Consider the following 17,353-nt stretch of genomic DNA (forward strand, 5'->3'; position numbering starts at 1 on the left):
CAACGCCACTTTTGCCAATTTTGGAACGTTCGGTCTTTAATTTCCAAAACTCGATCAATTTTCCTTCACCAACGCACAATTCCTTGACCGTTGCTTTGTAAGAAGTAATTGCTGTGAAAACTCAAACATTCTGCATTCAAACTACTAGTTACAAGACCCTACTAACTACTAGTCCTCCCTTCATCTAAGAAACTGATCCATATTTAAGAAATCACAAGATTCCGCCTAGGAAAAATTAACTGGATATGTAGAAAGGTAGTAGAAATTTCATTGTCCAGTGCAATAGCATGTATAACAATTTTTCTGTCAAAGATTTGATTTATAATATTTTCCTTCTTTTGTGATTCCAATTTCTCTTTTGTACTCTTACTGACTTCAGGAAGGTAATTACCCTCCCTAAGTGTAGAAAGACCACCTTAGTTGACAAGATTGTGATTATCTCTTATCTCTGAACTATTTTCATGTCATTTTGCTATTGATTCACTCCCCTAAATATCTAATCAATTTTACATGTTCAATTTAAGGTTCAGGAAAATAAAAAATTCTGTTTAATAAAAATAATAAATAAATAACAATCAAATTTTACGCAATTTTCGCGCAAGTCAAGACATATCGAGAAATTCGTGGATTTTAGGAAAAAAGATGACAATTTCGCGGAAATCATTGCGGAAATTCGCGCCGCGACAAACCTGCAGACCTAGTTATAATGCAGGTAAGAACTCTCCTCGCCACAGAGCCCGAGAACGTCTGCTGCTGTTGAATCAAGTATTCTGCAACAAAGTGATAACATAGTACAAAGGTACATATGTTTGTATTGAATTCTGTGTATATATATTTTCTTCTTCTGTATTTGCTTTCAGAATTTTAGCTGTATAATATTTTATAACCCAATTATGTAATTCTGCTGCGATAATAATTTTTCTTAGAAAATTACTACGTAAATGATTAATTGAATATTCATGAAGTACATTAAGAAGAGATTTGAAAAAAATAAATAATAAATATTATGCATAAAGCTTTGGTTTTTTTTCCTTCCTTCTTTTTTCAAGAATGTGTTACGTTTTTTTTTTTTTTTCTTAATATCACTCATCGCAACTTGTTTAATTTATTTACATAAAATTTCAGGATAGAAACACATCTCAGTTTTTACATAAGCACGTGAAAATTTAATGTTTCAAGCAGTTTTTCTGCTAGTTTCTGTTAGAGTGATAAATATTTCTTTCAAAACTATACTTTATGTACCTGCAACTCTATCTCAGGACTATGACGTTTAGCAGTTAATTCATTAGCTAACATTTCATTCAATTGTTCTACACACACCTGTAACTCTCTAAAAACTGTAGGCAAGATGCACCACTCATGGATGTTAAATGAATACCAGTTATTTGTTCTTCTAAGAATATAGTGTTTGTTTTACTTCCAGATTTCAGATCCCCATTTGTAGAGCACCCTGTTGACGTGAATGAAAAATTGTAAAACTTATAGAATATAACTGTATTCTATATAGTGTTTAACTCTTCTTAACCTGAATTATTTTCTAGTTAGCTAACTCTAGCAGAGATGACGTATGTGTCATTTTTTTTAGAATTAAACCTTTTTCAATTATAATGATTTTTTAATATGGGCATTAAATGAAATAAATATAAGTACATAAATAATTTCTTTCTAAATTAAAATATTACGGCTATAAGGAAATTTAAACATTGATAATATAATTTGAATTTTTATTCCTTAATATTTATAAATAAACTCCCGTTTGTGAAAATTGCAGCACCATGAAGGAATCGTCATAATTGAATGAAATTTACTACACAGTTGAGTGGTAGTGGTACAAATAAATGATTAAACTTTCAAAGCAAACAAACAATAAGAAGAGATCGAAATCAGTATTTTGCGTAGCCACCGCGCACCGCAATAAGCGTTGCTACACGACGTGGCATGGAGTCAAGCAAATTTTGAATGTCTGTCTGAGGAAGAACATTCCATATAGTTTGCATGCGTACCCAAAGTTCGTCTGTAGAAGTAACAGGACGAGGATCACGAGCGAGGCACCGACCAACGAAATGACACACATGTTCAATCGGTGACATATCTGGGGAATACGCAGGCCAAGGAAGAAGCTGTACCTGTCGCAATGCAAGGAAGGATTGAACAGTCCTAGCAATATGAGGACGGGCATTGTCTTGTTGAAATACAGCGCCTGGCAAGGCTTGAAGGAAGGGAACAGCTTGGGGCTGTAAAACTTCACTGATGTACCGGTTGTTGTTCAGATTACCCACAATTCGTAGCAATTGAGATCGTCCATGATATGCTATGGCACCCCAGACCATAACTCCGGGTGTTCGTCCACTGTGGCGTTCGATAATGTACTCCGGAATGTGGCGTTCACAGGCATAGCGTCTGACACGAATGCGGCCATCATGGTACCACAAATTAAAGCGGGATTCGTCAGAAAACATGACATGCTGCCAATCAGCACGCCAGTCCTCATGCTGATTGGCTATTGTAGCCTCAGGCGGCTATGGTTTAGCGTGATGGTGATCATGTATAAAAGAGTCCTTGCGCGCAGTCCACGCTGCAGTTGACGCCTACGAATTAATGAAGCACACAATGAAACACCTGCAGCTATTGACCACTGTGCTGCCAGTTGTCTAGAGGGAGGGAGCGGTACGGCCGGTCAGCGCCATGAGGACCAGGTGTCTATCATCGCGAGCTGACGTGACATTTCGGGGTCCACTCCCGGATTTCCGAGTTTTCTGACACTCGTCCGTCCACTGCTTCCAAACACGCATCACTGTGCTGCTGTTACGCTGCACACGAGCGGCTACTGCACGATGAGACAATCCAGCTTCACGAAGGCTGATGATTCTCCCCCTTTCAAACTCCGTAAGTTGTTGAAATCTCGCTCTCTTTCGCCGAAGAGGCATAAGTAACATCTGAACTAACGTTTACCACTAGCAGATAACCATACACGCCTCGCTACAGCCGTCTATTTATTTGGATCTATCCGCCTTTCAGAGGGCGCTGCTCAGCATACGCATGCGCTACGGGTCTGAAATTCTAATCATTTGCATATTATACTCTACTTTGCATTTCCTGAAAACATTGGACTTTGCATTGCCACAGGTAGTAGAACCAAACCGCAATATTTACATAGAGCCGCTTCCAACTTTTCAGAATACGTCAACCACTTGTATTCATTCAGCCATTTACGTTGAAAACGTAACTTTCTTTTACCTTCAGAGGTAGGGAAAATATAGTTGGCTTCAGGAGCATTAGGCTTCTTAATCAAATTGTAGACTAGTGTTCGATTCATGTCACTGACATCATTTACGTATAGTCCAAGATTTAAAGTATTTGACACCGTTTCAGATGCAGTTTCATTGCGTATTGTATCGCAATTGGGTGAATTGACCACACTAGAGGTAGACTGTTCATTTTCACAATTTCGTTTGGAAGGTAAATAACTTATAAGCAATGTTTGTTTTGCTCTTTTCATAACGAAGGCAAACGGTGAGTCAGGAACCCAGAAACATCTATCTTGTTTTACTATTTTTACACTTGGCATATAATTAGCTATTGAAAAAAAATTTAACTGTTACGATAAGTTGGATGTTTTTAACTTAATTTCATTGAACTGCAGTTGATATAATAGATGAGAAATAACTTCAAAATCTAAGACAACATGTAATACTTGTAAAAAGTAAAAGTTTTTATTCTTTATCTGGCACAGGCTAAGTCCATTTGGACGATATATACCAGTTCCTGGNGTTACAAAGAATTCTAAAGTGAGTAATATTTGTTTTTATTTTTAAAAATGTAATTATGATTCTTTATTATATTTTTACTTAGAGTAAATTATTTTAAATTGTGGATAAATTAATCGTAATAATTAAGTTGTTCTTATCAATCATATCGAAACTATTGTAATAAATTTTGTGTATAATGACAAAATAACTATTTTTATATATATAGTTATTTTTATTAGAGTTTTATTTTATAAAAATATTAATAATTTTATTAAATTTTTGCTCAAACTTAAGTGATTTTTGTTTGACCATAATATATTGTAACTGCTTAAAGCAAAATTTTTTCTATTTGATTATGAAATTTAAATCTATTAATTTTTCATACATGAATATAGTATATAATATTTATTTTAAATGCACACATAAATAATGTTTTCATTTTTTATAGGTATGTGAGATGCATTTCAAGGAAAATGACATTAGAATTATTTTTAAATGTTACTGAAAGTTTAACATATTTCAGTAAAATTTGTGTTTTCAATTTATTTATCATCTTTTGAATTTGCTATTTAATAAAATATTTGTTATCTAAGGTTGCTTACTTTAATTTAGTTTACCACTTCTAACAATCACACTCCCACAGGAAAAAAATACAAATTATAATCATGTTTTTTTCTATCTAAACCCTGTTTGAAGACTGTATTTGATTTTCTAAATTTTCCTAAGCTCATTTTATGTCATTGTTTAGAAACAATTTCTATTTTATAGTATGCTCTAGTTTTAATAACATGCAAAACATAATCATTAAAATCCAAAAATGTAAGTATCCTATTCTATAATAATAAATGTGTAAAATCCCTTTAAAAATATATTTCTTTGTTTTTAATCCATCAGGGGTGATTGTGAGTCCAAGTCAAAATTCCGGAAAATTTCTTAAGTTAAAAAAAAAAACAGTTTATATTGAAAAAAATTTAAACATGTTTTTTTTCTTCCGTTTTCTCAATATTTCTTAGTTTCCTTAAAATATATTTAAAATTTTACACATACCAATGATGATCTGGAGAAGTAATTAAAATTTACAAACATGTCTTTCGTTCTTGAGTTTATGATTATAACAACCATTTACTGATAAAAAATGAATAGTAATCACGAATATAAGCCTATAAAGCAGTGTTTCTTAACCTGTTTGATATAATGGACCCCTTTTAAAATTTTTTAAGAAGTCACGGACCACCCCCCTGTGAAAAAAATAATTGTAAAAAACATTAATTATTAGAAAACATTTAATTTTATTATTTTAATAGTATGCAAAATTTTTATGAAGGTTGCTGCTTCTTTTCCTTAATTAATAAATTGAATTGGGGGATGGTTTTCGACAAAGCAACGTGCATATCATGTTCAACATTCAATCGATTTGGATGTTATGTTTTTATTGTCACAAGTGTGGAAAATCCCACTTTGTAAAGATACACTGCAGGAAACGGAATTATAGCTGCCATAGCTCGCTTTACAAGCAATGGGTAGGCTTCCAAACATTTTAAAAATTAGGAGTGGTCAGCGGACCCCCCAAATATAACTCATGGACCCCTTAGGGGTTCATGAACCACAGGTTGAGAAACCCTGCTAAAGTATCTCATTGGCTCTCCCTTACAAAGAAATAAAATAAATTGTGATTTTAAGTTCCACCTTTGAAAATTGATTTCCAGAAATTTCTGTGATCAATGATTTTTTTAAACATCTGGACCTTCGATCTCCGGAAACTTCCGGATCACTGTGAGCGAAAATTCCGGAAATCCGGATTTTTTCCGGTGCACAATCAGCCCTGATCCATACATTTTGTAACCAAAAGTTAGATAAAATTTTCCGATTTATAAAATAAATCTGGTATTTAATGCTTAAAAATAATATTTTTTTTTCATTCACACAGCAGTTATTTTTGTTAGAATTGATTTATTGTTAATCATTTCTGAAAACAAATATATTAAGCATTTTTACACAATTTATGAACATTTAATCTAGACAAAAAAAAAAATAATAATAATTTGTAGAAAGTTAAAAATTAGTAGAAGAGTAACGAAAAAGTGTTAACAGAAACAGAAGGAAAAAAAAAACTCGTCATCGTCAGAAGTGATCAGCAAATCTGGGCCTAACTGTATGAGTCATCGTTTTGCGTCCTTCGGCTTTCTTCCCATCTAGGAGGTGGAGGTATTGGTTCGTTCCATCAAAAAGTCCTCCACGAAGGCAAAATTTCAGTTACCAATACTTGATCCATGGATTCCCTTGTCTTCTGGATTGGGTAAAAAATTACAAGGGTATGGAGTCGAACATTTGCAGCTGCAAATTCAATCGGCTGTTCAACAATGGTCTACACTCTTTTAATATGTAACAAATCTACTAAAAATATAATTAGGCAGGGTTGACAATTGAAGCCAAATTAATCAACAAAAAATAAGCACCTTTTAAGCACTCAAAAAATATTCTTAAGTTAGTTAAAAAAATATTATAACTAGGCAATTTTGAATCCTGTAAAACAAATGGCGATTTCATACGCTACGGACTGACTATACGCCCTATTAGATTGGGGTTGAATTATGTATGAAAACGCGGAATAGAACAACGTGAACATAATTCGAAGTGAAAATCAACATAATTAAGGAAAAATCTCATTTTGAAAAAGGGAAAAATTAAGCACCTTTTAAAACGCTAAGTATCTCGTTTTAACAGTCACGTCCAAAAAAATCTTTTGACAATTGTTATAAACTAACCATTTTGGAGTAAGGATAATTACAACTATTTTGAAACTAACATACAAGTAAAATTAGAAATGTTCCATCAATTATGTTCGTGAATTACTTCAACATAACACTCTTAGTTTTGATAATTACTGAAGAAAACCCTGATCTTGGTGAATACATGTTAAATAATTATAAATGAAACTGCAATTTATCCAATCCTTAGTTTAATTATTGGAAATAAAACCACAAAAACAATTACCTTCTAAAAAAAGTTAACAATCATCTTATCCTTTACATGTAAAAATCAGTTTTCATTTACCTCTCCTTTTCCCAAATCAAGCCAGTAGAAAAAATACTTTTAAAGTCCTCTGTATTCAAAGTTCATTTTTTGAAGAACAAGAGCGAAATTTAAAACTTAGTTCTTTAACAAGGAAAAATTTTATTAACATCATTAAACTTAATAGGACCGAAATTTTTAAAAGCAACAATAACAAAAAGTAATGAAAATCAGTAAGGTAAAGAAAAAAATTAGGCATGTATTGTTTGTCTTGCATGCAGTTATCCGTGCCCAGAGTAATCGCTGGGGCGGAAAAGCACAAATCACACATTCAAGATCGACTATAGCACTAGGAAAAGGGGAACTGAAATAACATTGCTTCAATTTAAAAAAAAAAAAAAAAACATGCGAAAACGACTACGAATTAATGCCAAATTCAAAAATGATTTCTTAGATTAACTCGTGGGTTCAATAATAGGGGTAAGCGTAGAAGCTCAAATCTGGAAGTAAAAAAAAAAAAATCCTGTATAATAACCGTGCTTTTGAGTGAGGTTCACTAGGCAAAGCTACAAATAATATTTCAGTAAATGAAACTGAGTATACCTACAGAATGGGCTTTTAAAAGGTGAAAAGAAATAAATTACACTGTAGTGTTCCAATTTGTACGGAAAAACTAAAAACATCCATAAGATAAGTGATTAAGCCTTAACAGGGTAAGGGTTTTATTGTCTTAAAGTGTCCGAAATCTTAAACATTGACAAAAAGGCAAACATTTTATATGTGCCATCATTGTACACACCTCATTGATTAACAAAAATTCGACACTATTTGCTCTAACTTATTAAAGGAAAATAATAAAATATAATAGGAAAATATTCCTAACTTTTGAAGCTCCACAATTCATTGAACAAGTAAAGCCTTTTAAATATGATTCATACTGCATTTAATACTGATAAATTATGTTTCTGCATAAGAATAAATAATGCAATATTAAAAATAATTAATTTTTTTTAAACAAACCACTTGACAAAGTGTTTCTTGTTCAAAAATTAAAAATCTTATTTCTCACAATATTTTTAGAAAATTGTGATAAAATAGGTTCTGGGCAAGACGGTTTAAACCGTGGACAAACCTAACCAACTCTGCTTAACAGTAGTGAAAGTGTGCCTTAAAAAGAATGAAAGACACAAAGGAGATGAATTAATTTATTTAAGCTTTAACAGCATACGTTCTCATTGGCCAAACTCTCAATTTTTTCTGTTCTTTAGGAGTCTTAAGATTTTGTTGTCTTTTAGTGAGGGCTCTTCTCATTGCTCTAGTCTTCTTAGGACGGAGATCCTTAGGCTTGTACTTCTTTTGCTTGTACAGCTTCCTCAAATTCTCCTTCTGGTTCTGGTTGATGACAGTCAGAACCCTTGCAATGGATTTTCTCACAATGTAACTGCAATAACAGAAGATAAGGTATATAACACAGATGAAAAAAATAGTAGCATTTAGTAGCTGAAAACAATGAAAATGGTTGCCTAAATAAAAACAAAAATTTATCAAAAATAAGACTAAAACTTTATTAAATGACTGAATTGTCATATACCACGACCCATTCAGTCAAGTTGGTGGCCAATATGATAACTTTGATATAAATGTTAGCGTTCTAGTAAAAAAAAAATTAGCACATTTGCAGAAAATACATTTAATAACTAGTGCTGAAAAATAATTTTGATTAATTTTATTTTTTTACTTGAGTGCAAGAATCCTATCACCCCCAGCTCAGTAGATGCATGAGCAGACTCACAAGTATTTCATCTAACAGGTAAAATGATAAACGCTTGTGGACCAACGACATGACCAAATGGATTGTGGTCGAATGAATTGTGAAAATGTTGGATAGAACAATGTAAAAGTATGTTTTATGATGACAAAAATCAACACGGATTTGGGAAAAGCTATGCACCACGTTCAACCATTGATTCATAAAAAACAAATTCATCTTAAGTGTATGGAAGCTGTTTCAAGATTTTCACTTTCACCATTTCCCCCCTCTACCCCTGGGCCTTAATGTTTGATGCCTAGAAAGTGATTTTCTAGGGATATTTACTGACTATTTGCAGCCAAGTCACTCATCTGGTTCTCCCACTGAGTATCTTTGGAATGAACAGACTAAGCAATATAAATGAATGTATTTCTAAATTAAACTAAAATGAGAACTTTTCCCATGAAATCTCAATTTTATTTAAAATTGACAATTAGCCGATTCATTCACCGAGCACTGCAATCTTGAATAGTAATAGACACTCAATTCAGAAAAGATGTCTTAGACTTCACAGTTGGCAACTACGTAACGGTCAAACCATAATTTAAAATACAAGCTTATTGGATCATCGGGCGCTGTATGTGAAAACTTCTTTTTAAAGAGTAAAAACTGAGATTTTTTTTGGCTTTTTATTTAATAAAACTAGATGAAGCTGTAAAATTATTTTATTTGAATACTTACTTTTAAAAAAATAGAATTTATGATTAATACATTTTCCGGATTAACAGTGTAAGCAATGTAAGCTGCACATTACCTCTACCCCTCCAAGGGTGGGCCAATACTGATAGAAAAATATGCAGTAGACTTTACAAATCATAAATTTCATGACAATTGTTGCAAAATATACTAAATGTTTTACACATAGGGAATTATAGATTTTTATAGGCATCAAAATAGAGAACCTGCAATATTTTCCAGCTATGATTTCCCATTAAATGATCTTGAAATGTTATATATTAAAGCTTATTCACAATTTTGAATAGTAATAGGCACCCAATCCGTCAAAGATGATGATGAGGGTTTCTTTTAATATTATTGACATTTATATTCAAGCAAGTAATAATCTGCACAAAACTTCTTTAAGGAAACGTACTCATTTGACGGAAATTTTTAAAATGGTAAAAAAAAAACAGGAGAATTTTTATTAAACAGCAGACAGGATTCACAGTCAAATCTTTCAACAAAAAATAAGCACTTTTTAAGCACTATATACATTAACAAAATGCCAAATAATTTTCAGACTGTACATGATCATAAAATAATCAGTCTTTGACAAATAACTCTTTTCATGATTATATTAGCAGGGGCCAGCAAAGACATTTAGTGAAAGGTAAAATTGGGGAAATATTCAGATGGCTTGGCCATATCTAGAGAGGCCCAGAAAACAACGCAGTACGAATCGCCACCTTTCAAAATCCTTCTGGATCTCGCGCCAGAGGAAGACCTCCGACTAGATGACACTATTAAAGATCTCAAAGTAATAAAGATTAACAACTAGAAAAAAGTCGTCATGGATAGGAGGCGTTGGCAGCTACGCGCAGTTGAGGCAGCCTAGGCTTGTAAGGGGCTGTCGGACCGAAGAAGAAAATTGAGAAGGGGGGAAACCTACTTATAATTTGTGAATATAAAAGAAGCGTTTAGTCACATTCTTTCAACCAGGGTCATGCCGTTGTGAATTCGCGCAAATAGGGTCCTGCTATTGCAAAAATTGCTAAAAACCTTTTCAAGAAGTTTTTAAATTGTAAATAGACACAAGATTCCGCTCAACGATTGCTGCTACTAAATTAGAGATGCAACATACAAATACTTGGTACTTAGCTTATACTACTCAACACAGAATATTCATTTTGGACGAATAATGGAAACAAAATAACTCAACTTAGTTATGTATCACTTTTAATGTGTTACGCATTAAGTAAATTTAAACAATTCTTAAATTTATAATATTCCATTAATTAATTCTATGAATAAATTGACCTATTATTTATCCACAAAAAAATAAATTAAAATAACATTTAGATTTAATATTAACCATCCCACCCCGGTAAGGGTTTATTCGATTAACAAAACAACAATGAAGATAAACAAATTAGTGAAGGGTCTGTTTACGAACCCAAATTTCTTTTAAACTGACCCCCGATTAGCCATTCTAAAAGGATCAAAGATGTTTCTCGGTTCAATGTCAGAGGGTGGAAAATGAAGCCTGTAATTTAGAACATCTTGCTACAGGCAGCAGAGCTGCAAATGAGAGAGCAAGAATCTCACCGAACCCAGCTTAGCAGACACATACGTGGACTAGCAAATAGGGCAACAAACATGTAAAACGATAGGCGGAACTTATATTGCGGATGAATAAAAACGTTTAATAGAACAATGTGAAAAGCATGATTCTGTCCAGTTCACAAAATACTTTTAACATAATTTACCATATTTTTCTGTTGACTTCTTTAATATAAATTTCACAAAATAGGTAAGTAAAAAAATATCTTAAACACGCCCAATTAAATAAGCACCTTCAAGGCTTTTAAAAAATGAAAATCTAAAATAAGCACTCTTTTTTCCCTGATCAAAAATAAAGACACCTAGAGGTTGAAAAATAAACAAACTTACATCTTAGATAATTTTGATGCTGCACCTCCAGTAACTTTAGAAACTCGCAGCGATGCTAATTCTTGTTTCAGCTCATCCAACTGCTTCATTACTTCTTCTCTCTTCTTACCTCGGAGTTCTTTAGTCTTTACCTTGGCCTATTAAAAGAAATCTTTTAGTAAGCTCAAATCACAATTGCAGAAAAGATAGGTAACTTTTTTAAAAACAAAGGTACCCTTAGTATTTGAAGAGAATCTTAGTGGATATGAACAGAAGAGGCAACATTATTAAACCTAAACTTTATATTTCAATTATATTTTTAAATCATATCATTATAAGATGAATTAAAGCTGTTTATGAAAGGCAAATCTGAACTAACATAAGATGTTAAATGTTAAAATAGTGAAAAGCCCCTCAAGACTTGCCTTTTCTTTAAAAAAACAAACCTTACTTAATCTTGTGGGAGGTAAATACTTTAAGGGTTACAAATGGGAAACGCTTAGCTGGAAATTTGTTCTCTCGCTTCGAGGATTTATTTAAAATAATAAAGATTTATTAATTAGTGTACTAAATAGATGTAAAAATAAATTATTATTTACTTTCTTGAAAAAAAAATTGACTAAAGAATTTAAAAATGATTCTGACTGTTGAACAAGATATAAAACAAACAAGTAGTGAAAGAATTTTAAGAATTTTTTTTCTTCTTCCTTCTAAGCACTATTGTTAGATTACTAAAGAGAGTCAAAACATTGCTTAACTTATTATTTAATTATAAAAAAAAATCTGTTTTAACTAATAAGCAATTAAGCAAATTAAATTATGTCGGTTTTGCTTTAATTTTTCTAAAAATAAAAAACGACTAAAAAGGTTCAAGAATAATCAAATTATCATACTTGCGTCCACTAAATAAATTTAAAACAAAAAACCAAGCTTTTATAAAAGTTAAATACAAAAAGAGTAGGCAAAGTAACAGTAGGTTTACCAAAAATAATTGATATGTATCGTAAAACCCCGACAGACAATCCCGCATAAAAAGGGGGGAAAGTGACGAAATAATGCAAAACAAAATGAGCCACAAGCAGCAAGTCTTACTGAAAATTATATACAAGAAACGTTAAAACCCGATCTAACATCGTTTAGACATGCTTGTTAATCAACTATGTAATGCTTGCTAATCAACAATCTATGCAGCTGGACGAAATCTTTGCCAGCATGGCGACAGTCTTAGCATGGGCAAGGACCGTCACACGTTAAACTGCGAGTGTTGTTTTACACCAGCAACTTAAATCAGATTTCTGGTGCACTGCTTAAAATGAGTCATTACATCGACTTGCTGACATGACTTTCCCTTAATGCCAATACAATCAATCGATATTTCATGATAATCGATTTACCACCTAGTCCTAGTTTCGAAAATTAAAACATTGGTCACACAGGTTATCTGCTACATTTTAGATTTTCAAATTTATGACTAATTGAAATGATAGGTATAACCAAAACTGTTATACTCTGCATCATCATAGAAAAAAAAACACAAAAGCAAACAATTTCTATTTGCAGAACTACTTGCTTCTAGGAAAAAAAAAAGCCATATTACATTCACTTCAAATTTTTACCTAAAAAAAGAAAAGAAATTTCTTAGTGCAAACTCATAATTAGTAAATGAAAGCTTATGCGGCAATATTTGTGTTTTGATATTTAAACCGATCAAACTAATTTAAAAAAATTCATCAAGTGACTTGTGCAAAAATTCACACTATTAGAAATTTTGCTTCACACAAAATTTTTCTAACAATTTCAGATAAGAATTCATGCAAAATAAAAATTAAACTACATTATAACCGTAAGCTCTAACACTGAGTACAAAAATCTTAGGCATTGAGTACTTAAAGTGATTGAATAATTTTCCCAAACTCTTATACGAGAATGCCTGTTGGTGGTTTAGGGAAACATAAATATTCCATCAAAACATTAATAAAACATATAATTGCTACAAATTTAAAAAAAAATAAGTTTTAGGTAAATTCAAACAAGAAAAACAGGGATATCTTTTTCTAATATGCATAGTCAAATATTAGAAAATGTGCACCTTTAAAGCATTATTATACAATTTTTTTTAAATAATTTACAAATACTATACATGATCATGTTAAAATTATTAGCACAAGGCAAAACTAGTTTTTCTTTTTTAATTTTTTTTTACAAATTAAGAGTCAATGTGCAATTAGGGAGGAGAAAATAATAAATGAATGGGAAAGAAATAGGAATAGGTTGGGGTTAATCATTGATTGCTTTTAGACTAGAGCAGTATACAAGAATAAACCTGAAGCTATGTGACATTATTAATGCTGTTGACATAAACATTGTATTAAAATTTCGAATGGCGAAACGAACAAATGGCGAAAAAATGCTTGTATTTACGATGAAATATCAAAAAGTGATTATCTAAATGCGCAATTAGAAACTAGCTTGCCCTAATAACAATGTAGATATCCTCTAGAAATCAAACAATTTACAACTTCAATCAACCAATTGGTATCACAAATTTATAAAATAAAAAATCTGCTTATCAATTAACAGAACTAGAGCCCCTGAATTAGACGTTTTGCACGTTTCAAGGCACCAAAATAGTGAGAATTTTTTTTCGCAAAACCACATCAATTGTAATTATAATTTTTTCCTACGGGTTAATTTAAGTGAGAATTATGAAATGGATTAAACCCTAAGAAACTTCAATAATTATTACTGAAGCATTATGTGCATAATTTTACAAAAAAAAAATGCATGAATATAACAATAAATACCATGATCACATCTAGATCAAGACTATAGACCCTCAGGTATAATCTTAAAACATCATTAAAGTGGCAAAGAGAACAAAAAAACGACAATCCAATATAAGAACATTAAATAATTCATATTAATAAGAAACGAGAATTATCTTAAATTAAACATACCATTTTTCACGAAAAACAATTAAATATGTATGGCAGACACCAAAACTTAACTCCTTGTTCAACGTTCAGTTTTTTAAGGTTTGAGTAATATAAATACAAATTTGAGCGACAAGTGTCCTTCAAAAAAGATCTGTGCTTATAGCTTTGTAATGCTAAAACATCACTTTCAGCCTGTTAAACTGATTGATAATTCAAGGAGGCAGAAACAGACAGACAAAAGCGTAACAAACAAACAAATATTCCGGTAATTCTGCGATAAGCTAATAAAATTTTTTTTTAAAAAGAATGAAATTTTTTCTTTTTTATAGGTAATACTTTGATTTATTGTAAGAAGTTTTTTTACGATTGGATAAAAATATCATTGGTTGGTTTTAAGTAAAGCTTTGAACATTCATTGAGTGTTTTTAAAATGTGTAATGAATGACTTTATTTTATCTGTCATATAGCTTCCTTGCCATCAAAATGTATTCGCTCTAGAGTTTATTATGATGAGTATTCTAATCCACTTGGAAAGTGAATTGTTTTGAGTAATACGTAATCTTTTATATGTATAGTTTACATTGTAGTGTGAAATCGTTTGGAATGAATAGGTATTCTAGTTTTTATCAGATTTTCTTGATATAGTTTAGTTTTTAGTATGGCACCAGGAATAACAATGATATGGAATTACAGATGTTTTGAGTATACATAACTTCGTACAGCATAAGATTTTTACTAGGGGAGAAGATTTATGTTCTGTATCATAAACGTAAGGAAACTTAGTTTACCCACTAAGTTCTATTTATTTTGGTGTATTAGTTCGAATTGGATCATTACTGTATAATTAAATATTGCGTTTAGTTCTGTATTAATTTTGAAATAGACACCCTTTGTTCCAAGGAATAAAATAAAATTGAGGAAATTAATATTAGATATTCTAAATGCTTTAATAGTATAAAAAATTGAATAAATATCATTCAAAAGATTGAATAAATATAATTCAGAAGATATTGCTTAAAAAATCATGTTCTTTATTAAATTGCTTCAACGAAAAAAAAAGGTTTTTAATTTTTAAAATATATTTATTTAAAATTTTAAACATTCACTACATCATAACATTAAAAAATTTCCTGCATTCAATCCTCTTTAGTGAGACCTTTCAACTATGTTATTTATTATTGGGTTATAACTTGATGGCACATAATATTTTTAATTAAATCTCGCATGAATCTTAATTAAATCTCGCATGATATGCATATAATATTTTTAATTAAATCACACTTTTTTTTACTGATAATTGTATCGAACTCATAGTTCTGCTCACTACATTACTAAATTTTCATTTTGTGCTTCTCCTTATCAGAAGGTTATTATAATGCACAGAAGAAGGTTCTTTTCATCTACTTTTTGTTTCAAGTATATATTCGCTTGACTTTGTTAGATATATATTTTTTAATCGTTTAATTTTAGTGTGTGGAGAAAAAGGGGGAAAAAAAAGAGTGAATTATTTTTAATATATATATTTATCTTAGTTCAAAATGTTTTGTTTGTGAATGCACCTCTTCAAATGTTGGCAGCCCTGCAAAGTAGCAGGTGAGAGAATGGATTCTTTAATGTTATTTTTAGGTTTTTTTAATGGTTTAATATTACAGTAGAGAACCAATTACCCAGCATGGTCGGGAATATCTTTATCTCTGATGTCTGAATTTCCCAGTTTTCTGGATCGGCCGAAAAGTGTTGTTCTTCAATATGATATCAAACCCAAATTACAATGAAAAAGAGTAACACATTTGAAAATAAAGAAAAACAGAACTTTTAGAACTCCTAACTTTTTTTTTAAAAAGAAAATATAACATTTAAAGGAATAAAAGCATTTACAAATTTCACAAGTTAAAAAATTATTTTTCAGTTCACATATTTATTTTTTGAACATTAATTAAAGTCACCAAATTGACTGATGCAAAACAAAACCAATGATTAAAATATATTTCATGCCTAAAAAAAAAGATAACTTAAAGATAAAATAAAAAGAAAGCTTATTAATCTAAATAAAAACAACACTTGTAAATTTCCAAAAGGAAATGATAGTTAAAAAAGGCCCTAACATAAATATTAAAATGCTCTGAAAGGCAGCATATTATAAGATCAATTGAATTAAAAAAAATCCCTTACTTAATCTTAAAATTTATGAAGAGAAAGAACTAATTTATTGAGTATGAAGTTTATTGTGAACAGTGGAAAAGAAAAAAAATGCTACGGTTTTTACTGAATTATAATTTACAAAATTCTCCAGGTTATTTTTTGAATGATTAAATTCAGCTTAACAATATTCCTACTTTCTTATTGAATAAACTATATTTTAATCATTTTCTATTTCACTTTTTTTACATTTTCTTAGTAAAGTAGATATATTTTTCTTTCATCTTTGTTTGACTGATATGTCCTGCCATGATATGAGTGAGTCAAATTTCTGTTTTTTTTTTTTTTCTTCTTTCGATTATTCTAGTTCAAAATGGCAGGAAAACCAAGCAATTTTTTTTCTGGATATTGGATAAATGGTTTTCTACTATATTATTATTTTATAACTTGGTTAATTTGAGGAATATGATGTGTACTCAACGTGTTGAATCATTTCTCCTTCTATACGATAGAGTGAAAAAATTAGCTTAAAATATCTTGCATTGCAGTTTGATTGTTGCATTGTTCTTTAACATACTGTATCTCTTTTTCTTCTTTTTAGTTGCTTTTACAATGTGTTACATTAATACATTCTTATATGGATGAAAATTGAACAAACCTTTAACACCAATGCTGACCTTCTACAGAACGCAGAATGAGTGAGTATTTTCTAATTATCATTCATAATGTATTCATTATTTTAATTTTTAATAATATAACCCACATTGATTGGTTTTGTTTGTTATAAAGTTCGTAAATCTCCAGAAATTTCTTAATTCATAACACTATTTTTAGTGTAAAATTTTTTTTATCTTTACACAGTTCAAAGTCCCATATCTAGACAGCCCCATATTCTCCAGAAACATCTATTTTGGAATACATTTCAACAATCAAAATAAGCAAATCTCTTATTCTTCTAATCTTTTTTTTTACACTATTTGTGAAATGTATCAAATATTTTTTATTTCCTCTTGCTGTTTTTAGCATTTATACTGATTTAATGCTAAGTACACTTAAAGAGTTATTGAAAAGTCAAGAGCAGTTTAAGAACAGCAAACTTCACTGAGTAAGACCAAATA

The 17,353-nt window shown here is 30.7% G+C and overlaps 2 protein-coding genes across 7 annotated transcripts in view; one reads left to right on the forward strand and one right to left on the reverse strand.

Annotated features, from left to right (window-relative positions):
- Positions 1-7,952: 7,952 nt before the first annotated feature.
- LOC107437942 (Ribosomal protein L35) lies at positions 7,953-14,257 on the reverse strand. 2 transcript variants are annotated; one of them, XM_016050092.3, is made up of 3 exons: positions 14,118-14,257; positions 11,182-11,318; positions 7,953-8,202 (listed from the first exon to the last, which is right to left on the reverse strand). In XM_016050092.3, exons 1-3 carry the CDS (start codon positions 14,118-14,120, stop codon positions 7,971-7,973), a joined length of 372 nt encoding a protein of 123 aa, XP_015905578.1. In that variant the 5' UTR covers positions 14,121-14,257; the 3' UTR covers positions 7,953-7,970. The 2 variants fall into 2 exon arrangements, with proteins under 2 accessions (XP_015905578.1, XP_042907732.1); XM_043051798.2 differs by lacking the exon at positions 14,118-14,257 and adding an exon at positions 13,965-14,021.
- Positions 14,258-14,318: 61 nt separating this feature from the next.
- LOC107437940 (USP6 N-terminal-like protein) overlaps positions 14,319-17,353 on the forward strand; it is a 30,376-nt gene continuing 27,341 nt past the window's right edge. The window contains exons 1-2 of one of the 5 annotated variants that reach the window (XM_016050087.3): positions 14,319-14,425; positions 16,837-16,933. In XM_016050087.3, coding sequence (XP_015905573.1) covers positions 16,930-16,933 — 4 coding nt within the window. In that variant the 5' untranslated portion in view covers positions 14,319-14,425; positions 16,837-16,929. Of the gene's footprint in view, positions 14,866-15,571; positions 15,690-16,836; positions 16,934-17,353 lie in introns of those variants that run through there. The other 4 variants (XM_016050088.3, XM_016050089.3, XM_016050090.3 and 1 more) reach the window with 4 other exon arrangements.

The sequence above is a fragment of the Parasteatoda tepidariorum genome, chromosome 3, assembly GCF_043381705.1.
Source record: "Parasteatoda tepidariorum isolate YZ-2023 chromosome 3, CAS_Ptep_4.0, whole genome shotgun sequence".
Lineage (NCBI taxonomy): Eukaryota > Metazoa > Arthropoda > Arachnida > Araneae > Theridiidae > Parasteatoda > Parasteatoda tepidariorum.

Coding starts and splice junctions, on each gene's coding strand:
- LOC107437942 (XM_016050092.3), bottom strand. Junction 8,203..11,181: donor GCATCAAAATTATCTAAGAT/GTAAGTTTGTTT, acceptor CTGTTATTGCAG/TTACATTGTGAGAAAATCCA.